Source organism: Pezoporus flaviventris, unplaced genomic scaffold (genome assembly GCF_033815535.1).
Source record: "Pezoporus flaviventris isolate CSIRO_AGI_PZ_B2104156 unplaced genomic scaffold, CSIRO_AGI_Pfla_v1 ptg000031l, whole genome shotgun sequence".
NCBI classification, from domain to species: Eukaryota; Metazoa; Chordata; class Aves; order Psittaciformes; family Psittacidae; genus Pezoporus; species Pezoporus flaviventris.
In genome coordinates this window covers 30,435,664-30,461,819 of record NW_026892579.1, presented here as the reverse complement: position 1 = coordinate 30,461,819, position 26,156 = coordinate 30,435,664, and the positions used below count along the sequence as shown (strand labels likewise).

The window sequence follows — 26,156 nt, the reverse complement described above, 5'->3', positions numbered from 1 at the left end:
AATGTCTTGTAGTACTCTAGGAATACTAAATTTATGCAGCTTATCAATCTGCATAATCAATTTGATATGGCTTTATCAATCAAACTTGTAATCTTGTTGAAAGTACAATGAGCCCTAAGATGCATTTTTCATAAAACCATGTTGTTTCTTAATATGTATACCTTTTTAATTCAATTTCCTACTATTAGTGAGGGAGGAAGAAAAAAGTATTATGTCAAAAAAGGCATTATGTGTTTCAGACTTTATGGCAACTTGAAAGCAAATATCGGAATTATGGACCAACATTTTAACATATGAATGAAGCTGGAGCATGAGTGCTGTTGTCTGTTACTGAGCACAAAATAGTCATGCTCTAAGTCTTTTCATCACTAGCAAAGACCATGACAAGCTGCTTAGATATGTCTCTTTCTATGTACCAAGTAGACCTGGTACAATTCCCGCATTCTCAGGAGAGTTTACATCACTTTTCAAAACTCACACCTCAACTAATATAACCTTAGATGTTTTCATTAGTTGCAGAGTGTGTAATCTTTATTTATGATACTTACAAAGTCTAGCTTTCTAGTTTAAGTAAGATAGGTGCAGATCCTACCAGTAAATCCAAGTATATCTCACTTTTTAATGTATTTAGCCTTAAAAGTCCACTTAAGTTCTCAGTGGAATAGGAAAGGGTTTTTTTTTTTGTTTGTTTGTTTAATTTTTTTTTATTTTATTTTATTTTACAGGGAACTAAAGCAAAGGGAGCAGTTCTGTAGAAATAAGTGCAGGTAAGCACAGTGTAGGTATGCTGTATTGGACTTTGAAGGTAGTAGAGAAGTCTGCACACTGGCAAAGAACAATTCAGGAACCTGGAGTACTGTGTAAGCTAAGCACTACAGGGTTAATGAGTATCTGCCTTTCCATCATGCTTATGTGTTGAAAGTAGAGTCCCACCATAATAGTTCCTCCATTCCTACAGAATTACAGACCCTGCACTGAAATGCTTAACTGAGTGAGATGTGCCATTTCACAATGGAAGTGGTGCTTATACCAGGCTCATTAAATTATTCAGCTAGGAAGTGAACAGATTACCTGAATAGGAGGGGGGGTGAGTTGGGGAGGGGGGTGTTTCAGGCGAGGAGGGACAGGTCCAAACCTATCCCTTCTCTTTCAGGAACTGTACCCTGGGAAAAGTATGAAAATAACTCCAGAAGCAATGACCACAAACCAGGAAAACTATTACACTGTTTAACTAGCACTCCTGGGCTCTCGGACTGCTTTCTGCCAGCTCAGCTCAATTCAGAATAGCTACGGGGCAGTTGCTGTGTTGAGATCCTGAGTTGAGCATTTGAAACAACCTCGGAGCAGGGAGTCTGCATGCTAGACTCAAGCCTACAGTGGGCTCTCACTATCTTCAAATCCAATGAACCCCATGCTTGCCTGTTCAGCGCCCTTAGAGATTTCCCCACAGGGGTTAATTCCTCTGGTTTAGCCCTATACCCAGTTCAGCTTCCAAAGGGGCACAGAAAGGAGACAGCCCTATTAGCCAAGGGTTTTTAACGGCTTTCACTCTGTACTTCCTTTCACATCAGCCTCTCCCTGCCTTTGATCTACAAATCTATACTTGAATATATAGTGTAAAAAGGTCTAAAGTGCCTGTGCAAGAGAAGGTGGGAAACCACGGGGAACCAGAGTCGGAATAGGGATGTATGAGCCGGGAGTGGGGTCGAGGGGAGAGAAGCAGGGATGGGTAGGGGCCGTGTGTGCAGAAATGCGGGGTGGGGGGAGCATGAGCATGTTTTGAGGAACGAAAATCAGAGTTGTTCGAAACGGACGTGACTTTTCCATCGGAGGCAGGTGCAGTTTGGCGCCCTAAGCATGCAACCCACCCTGGTCAGACTTTTCCCTAGTCAGGTAGGGGGAGCAGCCTTCGCGTGCACGGAGGCTGCTCCCCCTACCCGACCGGGAAAAAGGCTGGTCAGGGATGGTTGGGGACCGACGCGGATCCCCAGTCTGTTCTCGCATTGGCTCCCGTAAGTTCCCGCGTCATTTTTCTCCCCACACCCCGCTTTTCGCACTGGCAAGCACAAGTCTCGATGGACTGGCGGGAGAAAGCTCGGATGCTCTGAGAGCATTTGTTTGGTTTGTTGTGGTTTGGGTTTTCTTCCCAGTCACCGGACCAACCATCAGGTATGTCCGGGATTCAGCCTGAGGATGGCTCCCCTCCGTGTAGGAATTGGACCACCAGATCGGAGCTAAACGAGACGCGGGAGGCTCTTTTAACCCCTTCCTCCGACTACGACGATGAGGAGTTCCTGAGGTACCTCTGGAAGGAGTATTTGCATCCCAAGGAGTACGAATGGGCACTGATAGCCGGCTACATCGTCGTCTTCATCGTGGCACTCGTCGGGAATGTCCTGGGTGAGTCGCGCTCCCCCCAAACTTCCCGTTCTCCGTTGCCGAGGTGCAGTTTGCACGGTTTTGCAGGAAACAGGGGGTGGGTTTCCCTTCCCCCGCTGGAAACGCGGGTGCCGCCAGCCGCGGGGGAAAGTTAAGACTGCACGGAAGGGGCCTTTGAGGCGGGACGCCGTGAAAACCGCTTCCCCCTGCGCCTGCAAGGAGCTGCGGAGGCAGCCGCTCGCTTCGGGAGTGGGGGCGGCAGAGAGCCGCCGGCGAAGCCCGCCGGAGAGACGCGCTGGGGGAAGCTCGGGGCTGCCGGCCGGCTCCCTGTCCGCCGGGCCGGGGTGCTGAACGCCCCTCACTCGTCCCGGCCTGCCCGTCGCGGCCGGCGGCTCCGCCTCTCAGCTGCTGCTTCCTCACAGCCCCTGCCCGCTCGGCGGAGCAGGGGGAACGCGGGTTTTTTCTAAAGGACAGAGATCGGGGGCGCGGCAAAGAGCAACGGGAGCGGGACAGTGGCCGCCCCGTGCGGGGAACCAGCGGTTGCTCCACTCGGCACCCGGCGGGCTGAAGAAGCGGAGCGGGGATGGCGATGGGGGGAACGGGGCGGTGCCCTGCCGGGCTCTCATTGAGAGAAGAGAGAGAGGCGGTGCCGGGAACCCGCCTCCTCCGCGCTTCCATTCATCCGGGAAGGAGGCGGTGGGAGGGGGGTGCGCGGCGGCTGAGTGTGGCGGAGAGACCAGGGCAGCGCCGGTGCGAAGCGGGAGCAGGCACAGCGGAGGGCGGTGTACTCCTTCCCGAGCGAAGCGTGACTGCGGCCCACGCCGGGATTGTGGCCGGCCCGTCGGGAAAGGCGCTTGTGTCGGCCCCCGCCTCCTCCCGCCCGGCACTGGCGTGGGGAGGACATGCGTGCGCACAGTCCCCTCCTGTGCTGCCCCGTGCCCGCACCAACCGGCGCTCCTTTCTGCAGCCGTGCCCCTGCGGTTTGCTGGGGAAGGCGTTTGCTCTTTAGCAGTTCCGCCTTTCTGAATGAGCAGAAGTGCGGTGAGGCCGCCTGCAGCCGGTTACGCCGTGAGAACGCACGTAGCGGGAGTCACGGCTATTTGCATGTTCCATTTCCATCAGTGCCGTTGCCATGAACGAAGTGGCGCTCTGCCGCGCCCACCCCGCCATACGGGTCTTCCATTCATGTTTTTCAGAAGGATTCATGCGTGCCAGGGCCGTCATCTGCCGGCTCTCGGCTTCCCGAGGCAAGCCGCGCGTTAAGACTGCAGCCGTAGGCGACATTGTGCCAGGCTGGTTGTTATTCCAACGGACTGATGATGCTATTTATTTGTTTATTTTCCTGGAATGTTGCACGAACTGCTTGTAAACATCCAGTATGCACGTTGGCAAAAACAATGAGTTTTCAGCCAAAGAGGTTACATTACAGCTATTCAGAACCTTGAGCATGTTTGCTCGGTAGATTGCTCAGCAGCCCTCTTGACAGGCAATGTAAAGATGATAGCTCTCGCAAAGAGTCTGTGCTTTAAGCTAGGGAGAAAAGTGCCCTTCGTTCTGCTCTTCAGCAAAGACGGGTTTAGGAGAACTACCTGTGTTTACCTGTTTGGCCCCAGCTCCGCCATTCTGTAAACAAGCTGCCCTCTTGCCATTAAAGATTCAAGGTCAATTCTTAAGCTGTAGGAGCTCTCACCCTGTATACACTTCTCCCCCTCAACCCTCCCTCTGAAGCCACAAGGAGAAAGGCTTTCCTCTCTGTTCCTGCAAACGGGGATAATAACTGCGCTGATATGAAGCCATTCCTCCTTTCATTTATGTGTGCTGTCTTTTTGCTTGTTAGGGAAGCTGACATTTGGCTGTCCACCCACCTCTGCTTTTGGCGGACTGCTTTGCTGTAGCTATTTGCTCTTTAAAGTGCCTTTGTGTATTACACAGACCTCACCCACCCAAACTGCTTCTGTTTACCAGCAAGTTGTTTGTGGGGTCTGCAGGTGCAGGTGCTCATTAGCTGAACACTGTCTCATCTTTATGCAAGAAAGCTCTTACTACACTAATTGCAGGCTCATGTGATTTTGAGGAGAGAAATGGATGTGGTCTAATGCTCTTTCCAAAAGCATTTTTGACTGTTAGTGAAAATCTGATATAGGCCAATACACGTTACAGTCTCTGAGAAGCAAATTTCTCCTGCTTGAAAAATTCGTATTCGAGGTTAATCTGGGACTTTGTTATGGACCTTCTTGAAACAGAGCAGAAGTGATTCTAGAGTGAATTTTAGTGGCTAATAGTGCTTATGGTATGATCCTTAATAGCACTAATGATATCCTTGATTGTGTCCCTCTGCTTATGTTTGACCAGTGCTCCTGGACATGTGTGGCATGCAAAGTCTGTTTTGTTCATGTCCTATTCAAATGGCACTTAAGCATCCAGGAAAGACCCTTTCCTATGTTGTACTGAAAAATTACATTTCTGCCTCTTACTTTGATTTGTGTATTCACTCGGGATTAAGAGACTTGTGTCCCAGCAATAACATCTGTGCAAGTGGAAGACACAGCACATCCCTCAGATATTAGTAATAAACTAGATTGAAGCATTCTGACAATTAATAGACAAGGGTAGGATCAGAAACTTGAACTTTGATTGGTATCTGCTGGGCTCTTGAGTGAGCTGCACAGCAAGAATCATTCTTATAGTAGCATGTAACAAGGTCTGCATTGCTATTTAGCTTTCGGTTTAATTAGGAGAGTTGACACATACTGTCCACGCTGCAGCACAAACCAGCTAAAATGAAAACTGTTAGCAAACCTCTGCATTTGAATGCAAGTTCCATTATTGCATTTGAGTGCTTCTTGTCAATGATTCTCCTGTGTGCCCATGTTGGCTGCTCACCAGAGATTTCTGTGCAAGCCACTGAAAAGAAACAGGTTTTAAGATGGTTTAGGACATATTTACATGAACATTCAGGGAATCTGAAAAGCAGATGATAAGTATGCAGTATGCTTTGTTCTGTTTCCCCCCTCAGTCACTATCACTAGAAGAAGCATAGGTGTTGAGGGTAAGAACTTTCTGTTCTGCTGTCGTGGTTTAAACCCAGTCAGGTAATTTGTTCGCTCACTTTCCCCCCCTTTCTTGCCCTCCCCCTGCTCCCGGAGGGACGGAGAGGAGAATCGAAAAGAATGCAACTCCCACGGGTTGAGATAAGAACAGTTTAGTAACTAAGGTATAACACAAATCACTACTGCTACCACCAATGATAATAATGATAAAGGAAATAACAAGGGAAGAGAATACAACACCTCACCACCAGCCGACCGATAACTCGCCCCCCAAGCCCGACCAAGCTCTGACCGATACCTCCTCCAACCCTGCAGTCTCCCAGCCCTTCCGGCTAACTCCCAGTTACATCCTGGGCATGACGTGCTGTGGTATGGAATAGCTCTTTGGTCAGTTTGGGTCAGGTGTCCTGTCTCTGCTTCCTCCCAGCTTCCCCTCCTCCCTGGCAGAGCATGAGGCTCACGAAGTCCTTGGCCAAACCAAAACATCTCTATCAGCTCTGTTCCCGAGCCGAAAGTCAAAACACTGCACTGCACCAGCTACCAAGGAGGAGAAAAATGACTGCTACTGCTGAACCCAGGACATCTGCAAACAAGACCAAAAGCATTTTTACCACTGCACAGCAATGAAACTCTTGCAGCTTCTTTGTAGAGCTAGTGCAAAATGTCAGACTTGGATAATGGAGAATGTACGTTGACTGTAGAGTAAATACCCGTTTCTTCTTTATTTAAAAAAATTGTATTAAAAACATCGCTTAAAAATAAAAAAACTAGATTATTACAGAAGAGTGTATGGAGGTCTCTGGTTACTGACATCATCATTCCACGCTAACCAGTTGCAACAGTTAATAACTGGAATAAGACCACAAGGGATTAATAAGTACTGTACAACTCCATACGTTTAGCTCCATTTATACAGGTAAAGAATTGAAATGGTCATCATTTAAGTTACTCATTTGCATAGGTCAGAACTTTTCTAATGAGATGGTTTCCCTCCAGGAACATGCATTCATCAAAATCAAAATGTACAGCAGAGATCACTTAGTTTAATCAGAGACTGAGGGCAGAACAAGCATCCTTCTGGTGTCCCACCAGCTGGGCTGCTGGGCCTCTCGGCAGCCCTCCCCAGAGCTGGCAGAAGCTGAGATTCTTAGCACACACAACCTGCCAGCACCCAGCTTGAAAGTCCTCAGCGCTGCTGGCTTCCAAGGCTAAAAGACCATGTAGGACGTCAGTGAGAGATTTCAGAAATGTTCTTTACTTGCACAATTTGCTGCTACTTGTTTTTCTTTCCAACTCAGAATGAAACCATATTTAATTGACAGAGAAATGCCCTTCTCTGGATAGCTCTATTATTTATTATCTGTTTTACAGTAACTACTGGTTGGGCTGAGATCTGTACAGAACCTGACTGTGGCTCTTTCCTCAGAGTTCATAGTCTGACTCATAGATCTCAACAGCATTCATTTGATTTTTACTTATTTTCCGAGGACTGGAGAAGAAAAGTTTTGTGTACAGTTCTAACACCAGAGTCATAGTCAATGCTCATCAATAGGCAACTGTCTCAAATGCTGCTCTGTTGTTATTTTAAAAGTGAATACTAAGGTCTAGGCATACATGCATGTGTTGGTAGAATTGGATGAGTCATGTATTCTTTTAAATGGTGCCATGATCTTCATGAATCCTATTTGATTACTGTAGATGAGGCATAGTTCATTTAATCACATTTTAAATTCTTACATTTAATTTTATCCAGATTACTTTGGGAATCTGGCACTGAAAGGGCTTTCCTTTTGTAATATGAGCATGACAGTCACCTTTATCTTTTGGATGAATAATAGCTAGAATGGATTTCTGTTTTTTAAAAAGATAAGAAGTGACACACACATAGGAAATGATAATATTTATACATTTTAGTCTACCCAAGGTACAGACTGTATGAGCTCAATTTATGTAAGAATGTGAGAATCAACTAAAGTACATTGGTGTTTGCATAATATGGGGATCACTATCAAGAGTTATGCACATCCTTTTGAGATGTAGTAAAGCACTAAAAGATGAAGCTGATTTGAAATTATGCCCTTTTCTTTCTAGATTCTTATATTGAGACAAGGAGGCACAAAAGCCAAAATGTAATCAGTTCTAAGTAACCTTAAGTTTGATGGCTTTGTAATGGAAAATAACTGAAGTGCTTGAAAGTAGTTGACATAGTTTTAGGTCCTTAGGACCTTAGTAAAAAAAGTGTAAGAAAAGCAGAATAGAAAAATAGGACCTGGGGATGGGGAGTATCTGGGACTAGCAGATGTCCAGCATGGGCACAGTTAAACTAACTGATAAGTAGAAGGACAGGATAATTGCTATGTCTGTGGTGTTAATGAATCCATTAAGCTGGTGTAAACATCTACTGGGGGGTATCCTGGACTAGCAGATGTCTAGGATGGGAGCAGTTAAACTAACTGATAAGTAGAAGGGCAGGATGATTGCTCTGTCTGTAATATTAATTAAGCTGGTGCTTCAAAGACAGCCAGAAGTTATGAAGATTGTTGGGAGAAGTAAACGACCCTCAAAGACCACCATCACATTTTTGTATGCAATTTTTGTATTTGCATGCAAATTTGTATGCAAATTTTATACGCAAATTTATACGCAAAACTTTCTGGGAAATTATGTAATTCATGTGTAGCCTCATGAATATGTATGTGTGCCCAGTGACTATATAAGGATGGGCTGTATAGCAATACGGTGATACATGTTTGGAGGAGCTATCCCCCCTGTCCCCTGGTGCCGCAATAAAGAATACCAGCTTGTCAACTCGAAACTTTGTTGGCATGTTTGTTCCTGGAGTTTTCTCTGAATCAATATCCAGATGTGTAACTAGTTCCACTTTGTATGCTTTGTGACCAGACGGTCCAGAGGGGAGACAGCTCTACTTTCTTTTACCATTCTGTGTCAAAAGGCAATTCTGCCTAGTGTGAATAGTGCAGACCTATTGAACCCAACTCTGAAAAAGGGCAATGCCCAAGACTGAAGGAAGGTGAGCTGCAAGAGATGCTTGATGCCTTGAATGTTAATACAAATTCTGTTGACTTTCATTTGAGTTCTTCTAAAAGAAAGGACTGTTGCATCTGCCTGGAGGCTGCCCTTACAGTTGGATAAAAAAAGAATGTCCCTGGATAGTATTTTTTTCAGAGTAAAATAATAAGCACTTTGCTACTTGTCTTCTAACATTGTAAAGACAGGAGTATCCTGTGAATTCATTTGGTGATAAAGGAGGAGGACTGGAATCTGAACAAGTGGAAAAGTGCTTGATTTCAGAGGTCAAAGTCCATTAAAAGGTATTGAAAGAGAAACAAAAAATAGATTCATTTCCATATGGAGTCATATTCTGTTTAATTTGTAACTACTTTTAATTAGTGTTATTGTTCTTACTTCTGAGGCTACATTTACATGGAAACTAAAACTTTAGGACTCCTCTGCCATCCAGTTTTCTTCCTTTCTTCTGTCTATGGCACTGCTGATAAAAATCTCTTATCTGATGTATCATAATCTTTGACTTAAAGACTGGGTGTTGAGCGGCTCCTACAGAAGAACTATCAACAGTCTGTCAGAATTCCCCTGCAATGCTAGAACATTATGGCATGGGGGTTGGTGGCAAGGGAAAACACACCAGCATGTATTTGACAGATTACCTAGGAAGCAAATAGCAAACTTTATTGTTGCTGGTTTTGTTTTAGTTTCATTTTACTTTCAAGATGTATTCCTGATAAACATGTGAAGTCTTTAAAGAATTTATCCCATTTTATTTTATATATTCTCAAAGCTGTTGGAGTGGTATCTCTGAAGACCAGCTCTGCCATCCAGACCCAAAACAGATGCAACCTTGATGGTGGCAGGTTATGCTGGCTATTTATTGATCTTATGTTTTGAATGATGTTTGGAAAGAATCGTAGATTCTAGAAGGAAAGCAATTCAGCAGAGCTATTCAGCAACTGCACAATTCCAAGGCCACTAAAACCAGTAAAGCCCTCACTGTCAGGAGCTGAAGAGAGGCTAACACATCTTTCTTTCCCTTAGGTCAGTGAAGTACTCTTCAGCCAGAAATGTCTTTGGGGCATTACCAAATAAAATGAAAGCTGTTGTCACTTCCTGCTTTAGCTCACCATCTTTCAGAAAAACTTGAAGGCTTTGTAATGCTTCTTTATTTGTAAAGCATTGTTTATGTTCTGTGTTGCATGTCAAGTGAAATCTTTTTTGTTGCTGTTTTGTTTATGTTAGCAGCTGGTTTACTTACTGCGTATCTCACAAGTGGAATCCATCAGAGAAGAGCTAGAATGGACTGTTCCCCTAGGGGAAGCAGAGCCAGGAGCTGAAGACAGCAGCATGATTGACAGGGCAATGTGTTCACCAACACAGTCCCACAGTGCCTGAGAGCATGGTAGGTTTAATGATGTTTATCAGGGTTCAGTCACCTCCCAGCAACTGCCAGACAAATCCATAGTGATGAAGCAGGTCTGAGGTAAAGCCAGAAAGTCAAGTCAGTGGGTGAGGATTACAGTCAAAATCAGTAACACACATGCATGCTGGCAATGTCATCTTTGCCTGAGCTAAGAGAGCCTGAGCTTAAATGCAGCTCCCGGGGAAAGAGGTGACCGGCAAAAGAGGCATCTCACATCTTTCTCCGAAAGCTCTGTTCCCAGCAGCCTGAACCCAGCTTCCATGCTGCCCTGTACCAGAGCTGGTCTCCTCTACAAACAGCTAACCCCTGGGGAGGAGGCAGAGGTTGCAGAGCCTGGGGGTGCACTCAGCCCTGGCAGAGCTGTGTTCTATCTCCTGGTTCTCAGTGCAGTAAGACTGCAAGGATTTTCGCTCAGTTTTGAAATATTATATTGGCAATGTGGATTCATGAAATAGATTCAGAAGTTGCTTACTGTACAAGATATCTGTTGTAGCATTTTACTAGCATAGCAAATTGTTTTTCTTTGTGTAGCCTAAAAAGAAGTCATTCTTTCATCTATATTAGAAACAGTCATGGACATGGAAAGGTTTTTCCTGGTGCAATTCCATTATACACTGACAGATGCATTTTGAATCATTATTTCAAAGTTGCAAAGCATTTCAGATGAAAAGCACACCTTGATTTTAATGAGTCACGCAAGTTTAAATTGAATCATAATGGAGTGTGAAATCTTTTTATTGTAGTGTTGTGCAGTATGACAGCTATATTTATGGGCCTTACACAAAGCGTGTGTAAGGATTTTGTAAGCTTTTTATTACTATGGATAGACAAAAAAAAGTGTATCAATGTGATTATGAAATAACTGGTCATTCAGTACAGTCAGCTCTGCAAAGATGACTGGGGTTACTAGTTAATACTGGTAATGATTTGTGTGTACGTATGGTGGACAATTTAAAGCCAATCTATAATGAGTACAGTTAGCTCAGGAAAACTGTGTGATGGTACCTTGCACTTCATCCAGAGCTGACGAAACCTGGCATTTTGGACAGCCATATTTTACAGCATAGCTGATCATCTGGTAATAATTCCCATTTCCATTAGGTTGTTAATTGCCTAAAATTACGTAATGTGAACAAGTTAGAAAATGAGTCCTGTGCCAATTAGATGGTTGTGCTATTAGTCTCTATTTTAATCTGTAGAGATTATTTTCCAGAAAGCAGAATTTAGATCTTGTATTCTTCTCTGTCACTGTAATAATAAGGCAGTACATGAAATATATAAGTGGGCTGGAGAACATGAGTAACTCATGTTCTTGTAAGTCCTTTTAAAAGCTTGCGTACAATAGAGCACTTGGTAGCTAGAAAACATCTCAGAGAATGTATTGCTGCAAGCAAACTTGTTGCTGTATATCTGTTTTATTTATTTAGACTCTTGTCTTTTGTGGAAGATGGTTTCCCACTGGTAGATTTCAGTAAAGCTGATATTAAACACAGTACTTTAAGATTTCATATGTTCAATGTTATCCTAAAATCAGCTAGGCTGGAAAACATGACCTTTAGGATCATGAAGGACTGCAAGTCACCAGTAAATCGTGTCGCTAAGAGCCTACACTTAGACATTTTTTCAACACTTGAAGGGACAGTTATTCAGCAGATCAAATCATGGTTTACAATATTTTGGTTTATACCCCTTTGGTCAGTTAGGGTCAGTGGTCCTGGCTGTCCCCCCTCCCAGCTGCTGGGGTGCAGTGAGAAGCAGAAAAGGCCTTGATTTTGTGTAAGCACTGCTCAGAAATAACTAAAATATCCCTGTGTTATCAACACTGTTTCCAGCACAAATCCAAACCACAGCCCCGTACCAGCTACTATGAAGAAAATTAACTCTACCCCAGCCAAAACCAGCACATACATACATATATTTGTGTGATACCCAGGGAGCATGACCTAGCCACCTACTTCTTTTGCCATGCTTCCATGATTTTTTCCAGATCTGTTGACACATCTAGTATGTCCTGTTGATGAGGAGCTGTCACCTCACTGGCTGGCTATGTGATTCCTTTGTGTCTGCAGCCCAGAATATTGTCCACCTTTTCAGCTGTCACATCACATATTCAAGTTGTTGTGGTTTAAGTATTTCTGCAGATATTTCTTATCTGCTGGGTATTACCAGCTATATGATTTTTTTCAATCTTTGCTTGATAATAAACATTGTATAAAAGGTGTCTTTGTGTCATTCTTTCTATTACTTTTTTCAACATAAACTTGTTCTTATGTTGGACTCCTTTTATCCAGATGAGATTAGTTGTGTAAGAAATGAAGCAATGTGTGAGTTTAGAGATTAACAGTGGGAAAGAGATGGACAGTTTAGGAAGTAGATATCATCTCCCTATTCACAGAAAAGATCGTCTTGTTTTAGATTTTTTGTTCTCACTGCTGGTTTCAAAACCCCTTAATTAAATATCCTCTGCAATTAGTTAAAGTAGTTCTTACAGCTTAATCAAGATCATCAAAGTTATTGAAAGACTCATGGAAAACCTTCCTAAAATAAGTAAAATAAGCTTAGTCTTTCACACCTAATTTTTAGACTCTCAAGTTAAAGCAGAAGAATCCTTAATCAGAAATCATTCATAATGAAAGTAGTTTCAGTGACAGCATTTTCCTTCCAGCAGCGTGTGTTGATTCAGTGTTTCCACAGGGGCTCTATCTTTCCTAAGGTTAAATAACCTATCTACTCAGCCTTCCTTTCAGTCAGTTGCTTGACACCCTGCCATCCAGATCATGATTCACAGTAGATAATGTCATCAACAAAAAAGAACAAGGGGGAGAATGCCATATGGAGAACCAGTTATTGCCAGGTGGAAATGATCGGGCTAGGAGGTTGAGAATAAAGAATCATGAAATCATAGAGTGGTTTGGCTTGGAAGGAACATTCAAGATCATCTGGTTCCCATCCTTCCTTTCCCACCTCACTATTGGCAGGGACACCTTCCAGTAGAACAGGCAGCCTAAAGCTGCATCCAGCCTGGCCTTGAACACTTTCAGGGATGGGGCATATTGTCTAACTCAAATCTGTTTAACTTTTTTTTTATCACTGTTTGATTACAAAATACTGTGAAAGGAGTAAAGCTCTTTGGAAGCTTTCTGCCCCATGCATTTGGCGATGTTAATGACCAGTGCTTATAATCACAGCATCAGTTCCAAATGACTGCTGGATGGCCATATTGTGATATTTTAGTCAAACAATTGTGATACTGAATTAGCAAAGCAAAATTTAATCATTGAAGCTTAGTGTGAAAAACGATCATTCTTTGTTTACTTCCATCTGGGTTTTATTTTTCACCCAAAATGAGATAAGAGGTAGTGTTTTTCATTTATAGAAGGAAATGGCAGGTATTGCTTGTTATGGAAATTAGGTTTCTATTTTGGCCAAGAAGTCACACTGGAAGATGACCCATTGAGTAAGAAGTTGTCAAGACTTCCAGAGTGCTAGGGAAATGATTTAGGGTTGACATGTAGAAAACAAATTGACAGCTGAACCTGCAGTCCACCAGCAGAAGGACTGCAGCACAATGTTTAATATGCTCAAGACAGCATAAATCTTCCATGAGGCAAGCATCTGCATTTTATACCAGCTGGAGTCTTTGTATTGTTTTCACATTCAGTTTAAGATACAATGAATAATTGAATAAATGGCGTTACCGCCTCTAATTAAAATGCCTCAAGACACTAAACCAACAGGGATTAAATGTATACATGAAAAATACCAGTCACACCGTATCTTTGTAATAGAGTGTTGTTTTTTCATCAGGGATATAATGAGGTATATGAAGCTTTCTTGATGGACTCCTAATAGCCTCTCTCTCAAGTTTTAACTTTGGTTTGAATTTTTTATGCTTAGTCCTTGCTGGGACTTGCCTGCGAGGCTTTCTGGGTGTGGGAGAGATTGAATGTTTGGAGGATGGGTTCTGAAACACTCTTCATTATCACAGAACTGCTCTCGTTTGGGGAAAGCCTCCACAAATTTTTCCCAACGCCGTCAGCCTGGTAACTCAAGCTAGTTTCCGAGCTTTTACTGACACCGTGTGGCAGAGGTAAGAACAGCAGGCATTTTGCCTAAAGCTCTTTCTGGGGGAAGGAAATGAAAGTATCTCCGGTGAGATGAAGGATTATGAGAGCCGTATTAGTCAATGACCATTAGAAAAATAGCTGCCCGTTGTGAAAGCTGGCCTGCGTGTTTTCATTTTCAGTTATTAACTGTAACTTTGAGTGGGTTTATAAAATAAAAGCAGAAATACAGACAATAATAATATACACTGGCCAGGCAATTAGGTTCCTTTAGAGCTCCAGCAGCTGGGAAGATCATGCACAGTAGGAGCACGTTTCTGAGTTACATTTCTCTCCTATTCCCCCCCCCCCCCCCCCTTTTAATTTCTGGTCCTCTTTTCTTCAGTGCCTGTGATAATAACTTTTTTCCCACTTTCATCCTCACTCTCATTTATAGCTGGAAACATCAAAGGTTGCATTAAAGATTTCCGTGTAATGTTCAATTGAGGTTTTATTCAGAGCTATTTTTACTGTTTCATAGATTTTCAGCAGAGGTCTGAAGAACTCAGTTTGGGCCCCTACATTGTGCCATAACTAAGCAGGCATCTTGTTAACTCTGTGGTGTCTCCGAAGTGTTTTAGGAAGGCTAGTTCTGGGCTCATCTCCTATTTTATGGTTTTGGAGTACTTTTTGGTAAACTACACTATGAGTTGAGCATCTTTACTACCTTTCCCATTCTTGCTTCTCTTCTCCAAACTGAATGGAAAGCTACAGCTCTGCTATTTCGCTCTGGGTAGGCAGATGGCATTTCCCACTCCACAGAGCTTTCTTTCTGTAGCATGTTTCTTTAGGGTTTATATGGGAGCTGAGTGCCTCCACTTCTATATAAAACTACCTGAGATGAAAATGCATATTTAAGGGAGTGAGCGTGGACAGTATAAAAAGTTCTTTTGTTCTGATACTAGTTATAATATATTCAGTGGCATAGCCATACCATTTTGCACACCTATAATAGGTTTTAAACACAGGCTAGAACATGTTTCTCGATGATCTGCTAAACCACTTATATATCACTGAAGCTATTGTCCAAAACTCCTGAATAACATTCTAGTGCAGTAGGCTCCGAAGGACACCAAGTCTGAAAGGAATATAGTGAACTGACTTCCTGTCATTCATACCATACTGTCCTATTCAAATAACTTATAGCAGGTCCTCAGAGCTCAATTTAGCCTTTTACTGAAAAAAACATTACCAATGCTGCGTTTGCAGGTTGAAAACAATAACTGCAACCAGCAGAGGGCAACGAGGGCGGGGGGGGGGGGGGGGGGGAGAAACGGACTTGTTTTTAAAACACTTTTTCTCAGAGGTTTCTTTACACAAACTCATTGTATACATGAGGTTTCATTTGCTCATACTGGTGGAAAGCTGTGAACACAACATGCAAAATGCTATGAATTGATTTCCGATGCAGTTTGCTGCTGATGAGATTGACCTCACATACACTAACTTAATGGATTTGTTTTACCAGAAATAATGTTTATGTTCAGGTGATTTCCCCAGACAGGTCAGCACAGGAATAAGAATTAGCCTTGTAAAAGAGGATATATACCTGCTTGTACCTTGCATTTTAGACACTCACACCCTCGGTTGAAAACAATGCCTAAATTGTTTTCAATCAGGTAGAATGCAGGACTCTTGAAATCGTAGCACCAGAGCAAAGTATCCGAACTCTGAATTTTTAAAACAACATTTTATTTAACTTTTGCCTATTGAGAAAAGAAATAAAAAATACAGGAAAACACTGCCACTTAATACCAAGTTTTACCTAAGTACGAGACAGGACCATAATGTCCACTCAACATAATGGAGTTATGAGTGAAAGTCAAAATCTTTACACTTTTAGTGTTAAGTGATAAAATTATCGAAAATGAAATGGTGTTTGCATTCCCCCCCGCCCCCAGCATTGCATTTCCAACTCTGAACAACATTTCAGAGGGGCAGCAATGTGTTATCTTCCCTCTTAGGTGCTGCCTTCTGCATTATCAGACTGCAAGTTTTGACTATAGTAAACTGATACACCAAGTAACAGTGATAAAGCTCTGGATAGTTATGTTGCAATTATCATGCAAACCTATAGAAATAATTACTTCAGTAGGTAACTTAAATCAACCAAATAGGAAGAAAATACAATTAATATGGATGTTTCCTTCAAGCTTTTGATTTATAAGCCTTGCCTGTCAGATATCTGAGGCCGCAGCTAATAGAACATGAAATTCTGTGTTCAGGAAAAAAAAAAAATGGAAGAAATGGATAATGTGGGAGATTTTCTCCAAAAACAGTGTAAGAAGAGTGAAGACCTTTGCAGAGGGAATTTTGCTTGCATTTACAACAGCATGATAGGTATGTAGCAAAGACTAAATTTATGCAAGCTATAGAATCTGGTGTCATGTCTGCAGCACATTAAAAGATAGAAAGAACATCTGTGGTAGTACAACAGGAGTTTTAGATGAAACTTGGAAACCTATATCCTAAAAATGTAGTTGATAAAATCACCTTCTCTTACAGAACTGAAGGCCAACTAACCTCTTCCTTTTTCCTGGTCCTAAATAATCCCTAGATGTGTAAATATAGCCCCTCCTCTGGAAATAAAATATAAGAGTTCTGAAATTACACAGTCTGAAAAGAAAACCGAGGAATGTTGTAACAACAATCTTTACATGTATGAAGCACTGCTGCAGGGAAAAACCCTTTATCATTCCTGCCTGTGTGCAGGGAAATAAAATGATATAAAATAGCAGCAATGAAAAGTAGATTAGACATTAGAAGAGTGTTTGGTTATTTAAGTTTTTTTTTTTTAATAGGAACGATGGTTAAACACTGCAGTACATTTAAGGAAGGCATGGTATCTTTAAATGTAACAGATTTTAAAATGTAAACTTGCCAACTGGCTTAGTGGTAGTCTTGCTGTAGTTGTGTTGGTCTAAAGACTTAAGACAAGATTTGTGGAATGAAATAATATATTTTATTAGACCAACTCATGCAGCTGGAAGATAGACACAAGCACACCATCCTTCTTAGGATCTAAAGAAGTGTCTGATCTCAAGAGGCTTAAAATCTGTGTATTTTCTTCCAGCTACTTTAGCTAGTTTAATAAGAAAATAGTTTAACTCTAGCTGATTCCATTTTAGGTTTGGACAATCTCTTCAGGACCTTTCTAACTTCATTCTTTAGCGCTCTGTGATCTGCTTAATATATCTAAATTAGGCATAGTGCTGTATCCCAACAGATTAAGGAGACTTTGAATCTTCATCCAGATTTGCATGATGGATGAATTATTGTTTACAGGAGAAGAACCTGTGATGTACAGTAAGTTGTACTGCTTTCTTGCCAGAATTATTGTGGTGTTTCTGGAAAATTTTCTGCATCAGTTTTTAAAGAGCTTTTGGTGACTGAATCTAAAACATTCAAAAGCTATTGATTTCTACAGTCTCTCAGAGTTTTACTTTCAAAGTTAATAAAAAACATATTTTTAGGCTAGTTTCTCAGACTCATTTGGCATTTTATATGTGTTAGCTTATAAATTTAATGCAACCATGTTAAAGGAATGACTTGCCTCATTTCTGAAAGCCTTTCAGATCGGAAAAGATGAAAAAGATATAAAACATGCTTTAAAGGTACATCTTGTAAAGTGTCTGCTACATGCTGCTTTTGATCATAGAAATCATCACCAAATATACACCACACTTAAAATGGTAGTGCTTAATTCTGCAAAAATTACCTTTATTTACTTACCTTACATCACAGTTACCCAGACAACTGTTACAGATCTCCGCAGATGCAATAGATGTATTATGGTCAGCAAAATATATTATAAAATTGTTGTTTCTTGGCACAGTTTACAAGACTCTGTGTGACAGCAATTCAAATGAAGTGTCACACTGTCGTAAGAATAAGATAAACTTTTAAAAATGTAGATGCATATTGCCATAGACTAGAGCCAATGGATCAGTATGGACATGAAGAAAGTTGTGCAAGTAGTTTGTGAAGATAAAATAGCAGGAAAATAAGCTGCTTTATATATGAGATTATTTCCCATGCTGTGGTGTGTGGAAAATTATTCATTGTGTACTAAGATTCTCTCCACATGTACCCTGTTATTTCCACTCTAAAAGAAAACACATGGTTCTTACACTGAACTACATAATAAAATATTCTGTGTTAAACAAAGGACACAAATGTTTCCTCAATTCTGCAAAGTTAAGTGTTCTCCTGTTGAAGTATTCCCTAAGTCATTTCCATCTCATTAACTTGTCTTTCCAAATTCAGTTTGCATTGCAGTGTGGAAGAATCATCACATGCGAACAGTTACCAACTATTTCATAGTGAACCTGTCTCTGGCTGACATTCTGGTCACAATTACTTGTCTTCCAGCAACTTTAGTAGTGGACATCACAGAAACATGGTTCTTTGGGCAGTCCCTCTGCAAAGTGATTCCCTACTTACAGGTATTACTTTACTGTGTTTGGGTACACATTACCCATGTTACGAGGAAGATAAAGAACAATAGCATTTTCCTAATAGTGATAAACTGATGGAAGACTGTGCCTGCTACTGAAGGAGATATCTCAGGGTACATGCTGAGGATTAAAGGACTGGTCCACTTGTGAATATGTCTATGTTTTCTGAATATTTTTCTGTATTTTCCATCTGATTGTTAGGCTTGGGCAATACTCATTCTCAAACAATTGTCTGATGTGCTTCTGTTTCTTTTTTCTTTTTTTTTTTTTTTTTTGGTGTGTGATCTTTTTTAAGAATCCAGAGGGCATATATACCAATAAAAATGTCTTTAAATAGAATTACAGTCATATTTACTCTGTGTGTGAACCTAAAGAAATATGCAAATGTCCAGGACAGAGAATCTGAAGGGATTCTGGGCTTTCACATGTGTTTAGAGACTTACTTTGCATTCTTTAGAAACAGTCAAATTATTCAGGTTCACTGGGAGCTGATGAGATTGTCTGCCTTAAGCAGTAATTGCCACCACTTGTTTACCAGTGGATTTGATTAGTTATGAGATCATTTGCATCAAAATGATTGATAAATACATTTTCCAAGAATAGCTGGTTAGATGAGCTGACTGGGCATACTAGAATGACAAGTGCTTGGCCTTTCAGTCATTATAAAATCAAAAGAATTAAGCAGAACTCTGAATGTATATAGGTGATCTGCTCTGTGCCTCCAGCATAATTTATATGTTCAGCAGATAACTGGAGGCTGAAGAGCCACATTGTCAAGAGCAAGAGTTCTCCAGCAGGTATATCCTCTGCTCAATGCAGTTAAAATAACAAAAGTTTTTTCAAAGCCTACATGGAGGAAAATCTTCCTCCCCTAATGGAAGAAAATCGAAAGAGTAAGTGAAATGATCACCTAGTGTATGGAGTGAAAGAGTGATAGGTTATTTCCTATACTGAATTGAAGGTAAAATTATTTAGTCTGTGTTAAGCTAGTTGTTCATGAGACTGAGTTTCCATTGTTCCCGTGAAAACTGAAAAGACAAAATGGTGGTACTGGTTTCCAAATATAACACAGAAAACGTACAAACAAAATTGTGCTACAAAGGAAGAAAAAAGATCTAATTAGTTATCTAATGTTTTAAAAGTAGTTTTTTAGATGAAGTTTGCAAATTCTAATTTACATAAATTCGCTCTATCAGAATCTGACCCTGCTACATGTACTCAGTTTGGGTAGCACCCTAATCTGTTCATTGTCCTGTTGATTCTAGTGGGATTCTGGCAGATGATGTTACCCGTTGTAATTCTGTAAGAAGTGATTTTAAAAGGGGATAATTTTTCTTTTTCTGGGGATAATTTCTATTTAATAATTGCAGATAAAGAGTTAACTATGTTGAAAATACAAATAATTTTTAAAACTCCAGGAAAAAAAATTACAATAAATATTTTTTAAAGCTCTGAAAATGATTACATTCACATTTACATAATATTTCCTTTTCTTTAGACAGTTTCAGTCTCTGTGTCTGTACTAACGCTCAGCTGCATTGCTTTGGATCGATGGTATGCAATTTGTCACCCTTTGATGTTTAAAAGCACAGCCAAGCGAGCAAGGAACAGCATTATAATTATCTGGATTGTGTCCTGCATCATAATGATTCCTCAGGCTATTGTTATGGAGTGCAGCAGCGTGTTCCCAGGATTAGCCAATAAAACCACCTTGTTCACAGTGTGTGATGAGCACTGGGGAGGTGAGTGTGTCATTGACCGTAAAGACTGAAACTGTACTGCTGTTAAGTAATACAAATATCAGGTTATATTAATATGCAGTCAAGTTGTATAAACATATCACAAAAATGTTCTTAATTATATAAGCTTTCCTAGAACTACCATTTTTCAAATACTGTGAAATCCTGTTTTCTTTTGTATTGCTAAAGACTTCAAGTACATTTGAAACCAAGTTTAAATGAATGAGGCTGGCTTGTGCCTTGATCGTGTTAATGTTTCCCAGAGGCTTATATAATTCTGTGATCAATGGACATTGCAGGTTTACAAAGACTTCAGCATTTAGCCTTAAGAAATAGGTACATGAGAACAGAAATTTCTGTTTCCTTGGTATATTGCATTTGCTAATTGCTGATATTTGACTTGCCTTTATAGATCTCTCCTGGGACTTCAATACAAATTTCATGTCCTTACAAAATTTACAGAGACGTCATCAATATGGGGTAGCAAGTTAGTCTACTATTTGAAATTTACCATAGACAAGATAATTTAAATAACTTTGTACATGTAATCCGTTACAAATTATTCTATCCAAGAAGTGTAATTCTGCCTTTTAATTAACTTTTAATCTAACTTGTTCTGTATTTAAATTCAGCTGTAAGAAGCCATAAGGGTTGCCAGGGAGTAACTACTTTTTTGTCTCTGCTCCCACTAAGCAGTATTAGCCACCACCCCAGAGTTGGTTAAGAGCAACTCTGGTGGGCCCTGGCATAACTCCAATGCTAATAGAGCATAAGAGTTACATGCTATGACTCTGACACTGGATATAATGACCATCAGTAATACCATTATTCACACACAGGAAAATAAAGCTAAGTTTGCCAAAATATGTAACTAAAAATGCCTGTTTAATAAGCGCAAATCAGACTGAAAACAATCAAATTCTCTCCAAGAGATGTCTCTGTAGAAGAAGATTCCAATCATGTGAACAATTAAAATAAAATGCAACTGGACCACCTGTATTTAATTATTGTGATAAATTACCTTAAGCAGCTTGAACTGCTGAGGGCTCTTCCATGGGCCCTTTCGGAAGTTTCTAACCTGACTGGCCTCTGCTGGGCCACCAGGGGATTAATAAGACATTGGCTATCACATTCCGTGTTCTTTATCTCCATCATCTCAGTTAGTCCTTTGGGACAAGGCAAGGGGGCAGAGATGGCCATTAGCTAGCTGGCAGTCATTGCAAAGATGTGCAGATGTGCTGTGAGTCTGTAGGTTAGAGCAAGCCTCTGTTGTGCTTATGAGTATTGTACTTGCTATTTCATAGGAGAGTACACATCTGCTCTTTACTTCTAGTGTTCTTTCTTCATCTGTGAACAATTTTATATCACTGTCTGCTGCTGGATGCTGCAGTATTGATGTGACTATTTTCTTTCTCAGCATTCAGTCCAAGTACAATTTGTGTCCACTCATTTTGACTGCAGAACTAATTATCCATGTCTTCATCTTCAGGGCTAGATCTGCAACAAAGACTGTTTTAATCAACCTAGGAAATGAAAGTTACATAGTTAATTAATTAGGGAGTCAAGAGCATTTGATCAGGGAATGCGATCAAAAAATTTCCAGATCCACATTGGCCACTCTCTGATTCCCAACAGGAAAGTGTTGCTTTGGAACTACAGACTCCATGGTAGCCTTGGAACTATTTAAAAGAGTGCCTCTCATTCAGTGCTGCGCTGAAGTAGTTGCAGCTCACAGATATGCCAGAGCTGAAGCACCCATTATACAAAAGAAAAAACCTCCCACAGGCTCTAGTCCTGTGGAGTGTATTTGTCCAATGAAATCTATTGATCTTCAGGTTATACTTTGAGCCGTCACTTGGGTGTTTGGAGAGGTAGAAAGGAGTATAACAAAGGCAAGTTGTTGTGCATAGCATTAAGTTCTTTTTGTGTATGGCTCCAGAAATGTAGTGCAAACACTCCAAACTGATTTTGTTGGTTTTCTTTTAAATTTATATTGAGCACGAACCGAAAACAATTTTTTATTAAAAATACATTAAAGTTTTTTGAAATGGGGAGGTTTTCATTCCATTAAAGATAAGAATCCTGTTTTTATCCTGCTGCCTTTTTAATGAATTATTCTTCTAATGATAATGCACCATCTTTGCTAGCTATTGTGCTGGTGCATTTCAGCTGTCTGTACAAAATAATCCTCTTCACATTCAAATAATAGATTCTCATAGTAACTTGAGAGAAGAACCTTTTTATGCATTAAAAGGTTTCTCAAATCATGGAATTACCTAATAAATGTATAGTCAACAATATATTATCAATGAGGATAAAATATAATAGATATATACCTTAACATCCCTTTCAGACTATAGAGAATAAAGTGTCAGTAGCTACAAAAGGTTTCCATTCAACTGAAAATATCTAAGGACACTGAGTTGGACCAAAGTATAGAAGATTCAGTTTTTCTACTAAAAAACAGGGTTTGAAAAGCCCCCAAAAGAAGGACAAATGAACATGGATAACAGGGCATCTGGTGAGTGTTGAGGCCGGAAGAAGGAATAAAAAGCTAATATTTTCAAAGAAAATAATTACATCTTTTGTTGGATTTTGTTTTGCCTTTTTTTGACTATGGGAATATGGAGCAGCAAATAAGGATAACTAGGAGGGGGTTAAAGGAGAAAGATATTGATATTCCTATGAATAAGCTATATTTGCAAAGAGAAAGTGGAAATGTAGATACTGCACACACTCACGAGATTCTGAACAAATCCTACAGAAAAGTCAGTTTGGAGGAAAGAGATTATATTTGGGTGTTCACTGCTTTGTTTAGAACTGCACATAATTTATGTTGTCTAAAATTAGGGTACATCTGATGAAATTTTGAGGAGTATCGTTTGCACTGTATGTCCCAAGGATATTAAACTGTGAACTGTCAAGGTTGGGACTGCATAAAGGGGGAGCTTAGTGACACTTTCCAAAGTGTTTTGTATGTCTATTCTAACTCTGGGAATGCAGGATCACCGAAACATGAGGTGCTATGGAGGACTAACAGGAAGTTATGTCCAGAGGTGCCAAAGCAGGAGACCGTACCTTACCCAGACTTAGATCCAGCTGCTGAAATCGACACAAGTCTGCTGAGGGTCTGGAAGAAGGTCTGATCAGCACTGTGACACTTGGGATCCTTAACAGAGAACAAATAGTGGCCACCCTGACTAATAAGGTTTCAAGTATGCTGTTGGAGAGCTGCCAGTGACTGCAAATGGAGCAATAGTTCAGCCTAAAACAGGGCTGAATTTCTTTTTAATTGCTTCTGGCATTCCTAAATATAAAATTCATTGCCAATTTTAGGCTGAGTGTTTTTCATTTTGAGTACTGTCTAATAACAATATTTTATTTGGGAATGCAGAAGGGTCCAACATGTGACCTATGCAGGCTCACTTAAGGAGCCAGTGTTGGCCACAGTTCTATAATAGTCTGTAATTGCTATGTGCTGAATTTGATGATAAAGTGCCAAAATAAAAGAAACATATATTAAAATGAGTTCTCCATGTGTCAAAGTCAGCTAAATACATTCTTTTAGAGCTGTTCGCAAAAGGAGTGTTAGCCAAACTGCATTAGCCAACCCCTTTGCAAATGATAGAATATGGAGATAATCCTTTCCCAAAACTACATGGTTGAATGGAAACAAAGGGAAGACTTTGTGTTCCATTTCCTCTTAGACTGCTCATAAAATAGTACAAAACCCATATTGTCTTAATTCTGGAAAACGAATAGCTGGAAATTGCATTATTACATGAGTTTTTTACATCCTTGTTATTGAAGTGTTCAGAGCTTAAGGAAAATCTTGTGGGACATTTAATGCAGAAAGAAGTCAGAACATTGCTAATACTAAACTTATGCTTGGTGTTGTCACTAATTGAGAGCTCAAGGATAATAGATCAGATTTAAAAATGTAATTTTAGTATTAGCTAACTGTAAATCCTCTGATATAGGAACATAGTTTGGAAAAGGCTGTGTCATGTGATCAAATTTTCTCTACTATGGGCATCCACTTCCTAGCATCCCTATTTATTAAGCTTTTTTCTAAAAGTATACCCTTTCAACTGCATTGCATCTTCATGTCAGAAACTCCAAAACATTGTAGGTATCTTCGTAAGACTGGGGAACCTGTGAACTCTCTACCAATGCTCAACAGACTTGATAGTTTGTATTCCCTGTTCTTAGGGAAGATGCCAAGAGTACCAATTTCATTATGCACCTATGGCTTAAGGGAACAGTTAATTTGCTAGACATATCAAAACCTTTTGAGTCTGGAATGTTTTCAGTTTGTATACATATGTTTATGTATACACATATATATGTATGTATTTACACAAATATAGTAAAATTCTGGCAAAAATCCAGGAGCTGTAGTTTCAGTCTTCCACCTCCTTGCTTCATAGAACAGTCTGAGACTGGAACACAGTGCCAAGAAGGAAGCTTTAGAAAAGTTTAAAAGTTGGTTAATAACCCCTGCAGCAGACAGAAGAAGGCTTGGTTTAGCACCCTTTATCAAGTGGAGTGATCACGCAGCATGACTGCCTCTGAGTGGAAATGCTGATCTCACCCCAGTCCAATCCATGTGACCATCTGTTTGCTTTTTGTCCCCTTTTTCCAGCAAAATAACATCCGGTGCTGTGAGAATCATTAATTTCTTCTTAAAGAGATGATTACTCCAGCTAAGAACAATCTCTCCCTTTCCTGAAGCCCATTAAGTGACCACGGAAGGCAAAGACACTTTCCTCCTCTTCTTGGCAGTAAGAGGCTCAGCAGTCCCAGTCAGGCAGCTGATATATTACCAGGACCATAGACTGATTGATGTTCTCATTCAAGGAGCCTGGAACTCACTCACTTGATAAATGAATGGTATCCCAAACCAGTCCTTCCTCCTTCTCACTGCTGTGATTGTCAAACAGTTTTAAAGCTTTTCTTTGGCTTAAGAAGCTAAACAGGGTCATGCTTCTTAGGGAAAGGTTTTACAAAGGGCTTTGCCCTGGGTGGAGGAGAGATAGGTTTCCTTTGATGTTTAGCAGCTGGCACTTTCCAGGTGGCTAAACTTCAAAGGCAAGTGTTAGGATCTTCCTCCAACCTGGTTCATCAGTTCTTTGTAGATAGCTAGGCTCATTTAATGTTTCACTTTACTTGGAATGCTAAATTGGAAGCCATAGACTCCAGATGGCCTTTTAAATATGTACCATCCTTCTACCTGAAAGGGGCCTGGCTGCCTGCAGAGCATTGATGAGGCAGGTGGCACCCCCTTCTGAGCAGAAAGAATGTACTTGCAGCTCTGACCTCCTGTGATCCCAGTAAGTTATGATACTCCAGTTTCTCCTTAATCTCTCCTCCTGTGAAGCTTGCAGGTTGGTATTTCCCTGTCTGACAGGACTGCTGTGAGGCTGCATTTTCTGGAATGCAAAAACAAGTTTGAGATCATCAGTCAGTATACATAGCCAGGTTATCACCTGTTATAAAAAAGCTGCCCCAGATGGTCTGCCTCCCCTAGGGACAGTGACAAGAGGTAGTAGCTGCATCTACTAGTTAAGAGTTGGTAATCCGATTTGCTAAAGGATTTTTGAGCAAGAAAAGAGTCAAATGCTGCTCATCTGAATTTTTTAAACCCTGATCCAACAAAGTTGTTAAATGACAATTACAATGTCTCTTTTATCTTTGCTAGCAAAGAATACAGGCTGGATTTTGCTGTAGCAAATAATAGCAAGTTTCTATTTCCCTGATACCGAAGTTGTTCTGATTGGTAAACCAGCTGCTACTTTCAGGCCCAACACTGAGAGTGGTATTACTGAAGTCTGGGTTTGAGGGTGAGCCTGGAGTTAACATGATGTTAACAGGGAGATGTTAACAGGGATTTTAACAGGGAGATGTACTTCTCCCTGCTGTGAGAGTTACGGGCTAAGTCTTTGTATCTCCTTGTCTAACAAAACTCTCAGGGA

At 40.7% G+C, this 26,156-nt stretch overlaps 1 protein-coding gene across 1 annotated transcript in view; it reads left to right on the top strand.

The window, feature by feature from the left end:
• The first annotated feature begins 1,940 nt into the window (after window positions 1-1,940).
• The window catches only part of HCRTR2 (hypocretin receptor 2), a 36,657-nt gene continuing 12,441 nt past the window's right edge, over window positions 1,941-26,156 (top strand). The window contains exons 1-3 of the mRNA XM_061461812.1: window positions 1,941-2,400; window positions 18,252-18,430; window positions 19,941-20,184. Of these exons, the coding sequence (XP_061317796.1) occupies window positions 2,172-2,400; window positions 18,252-18,430; window positions 19,941-20,184 (652 nt within the window). The 5' untranslated portion in view covers window positions 1,941-2,171. The remainder of the gene's footprint in view (window positions 2,401-18,251; window positions 18,431-19,940; window positions 20,185-26,156) is intronic.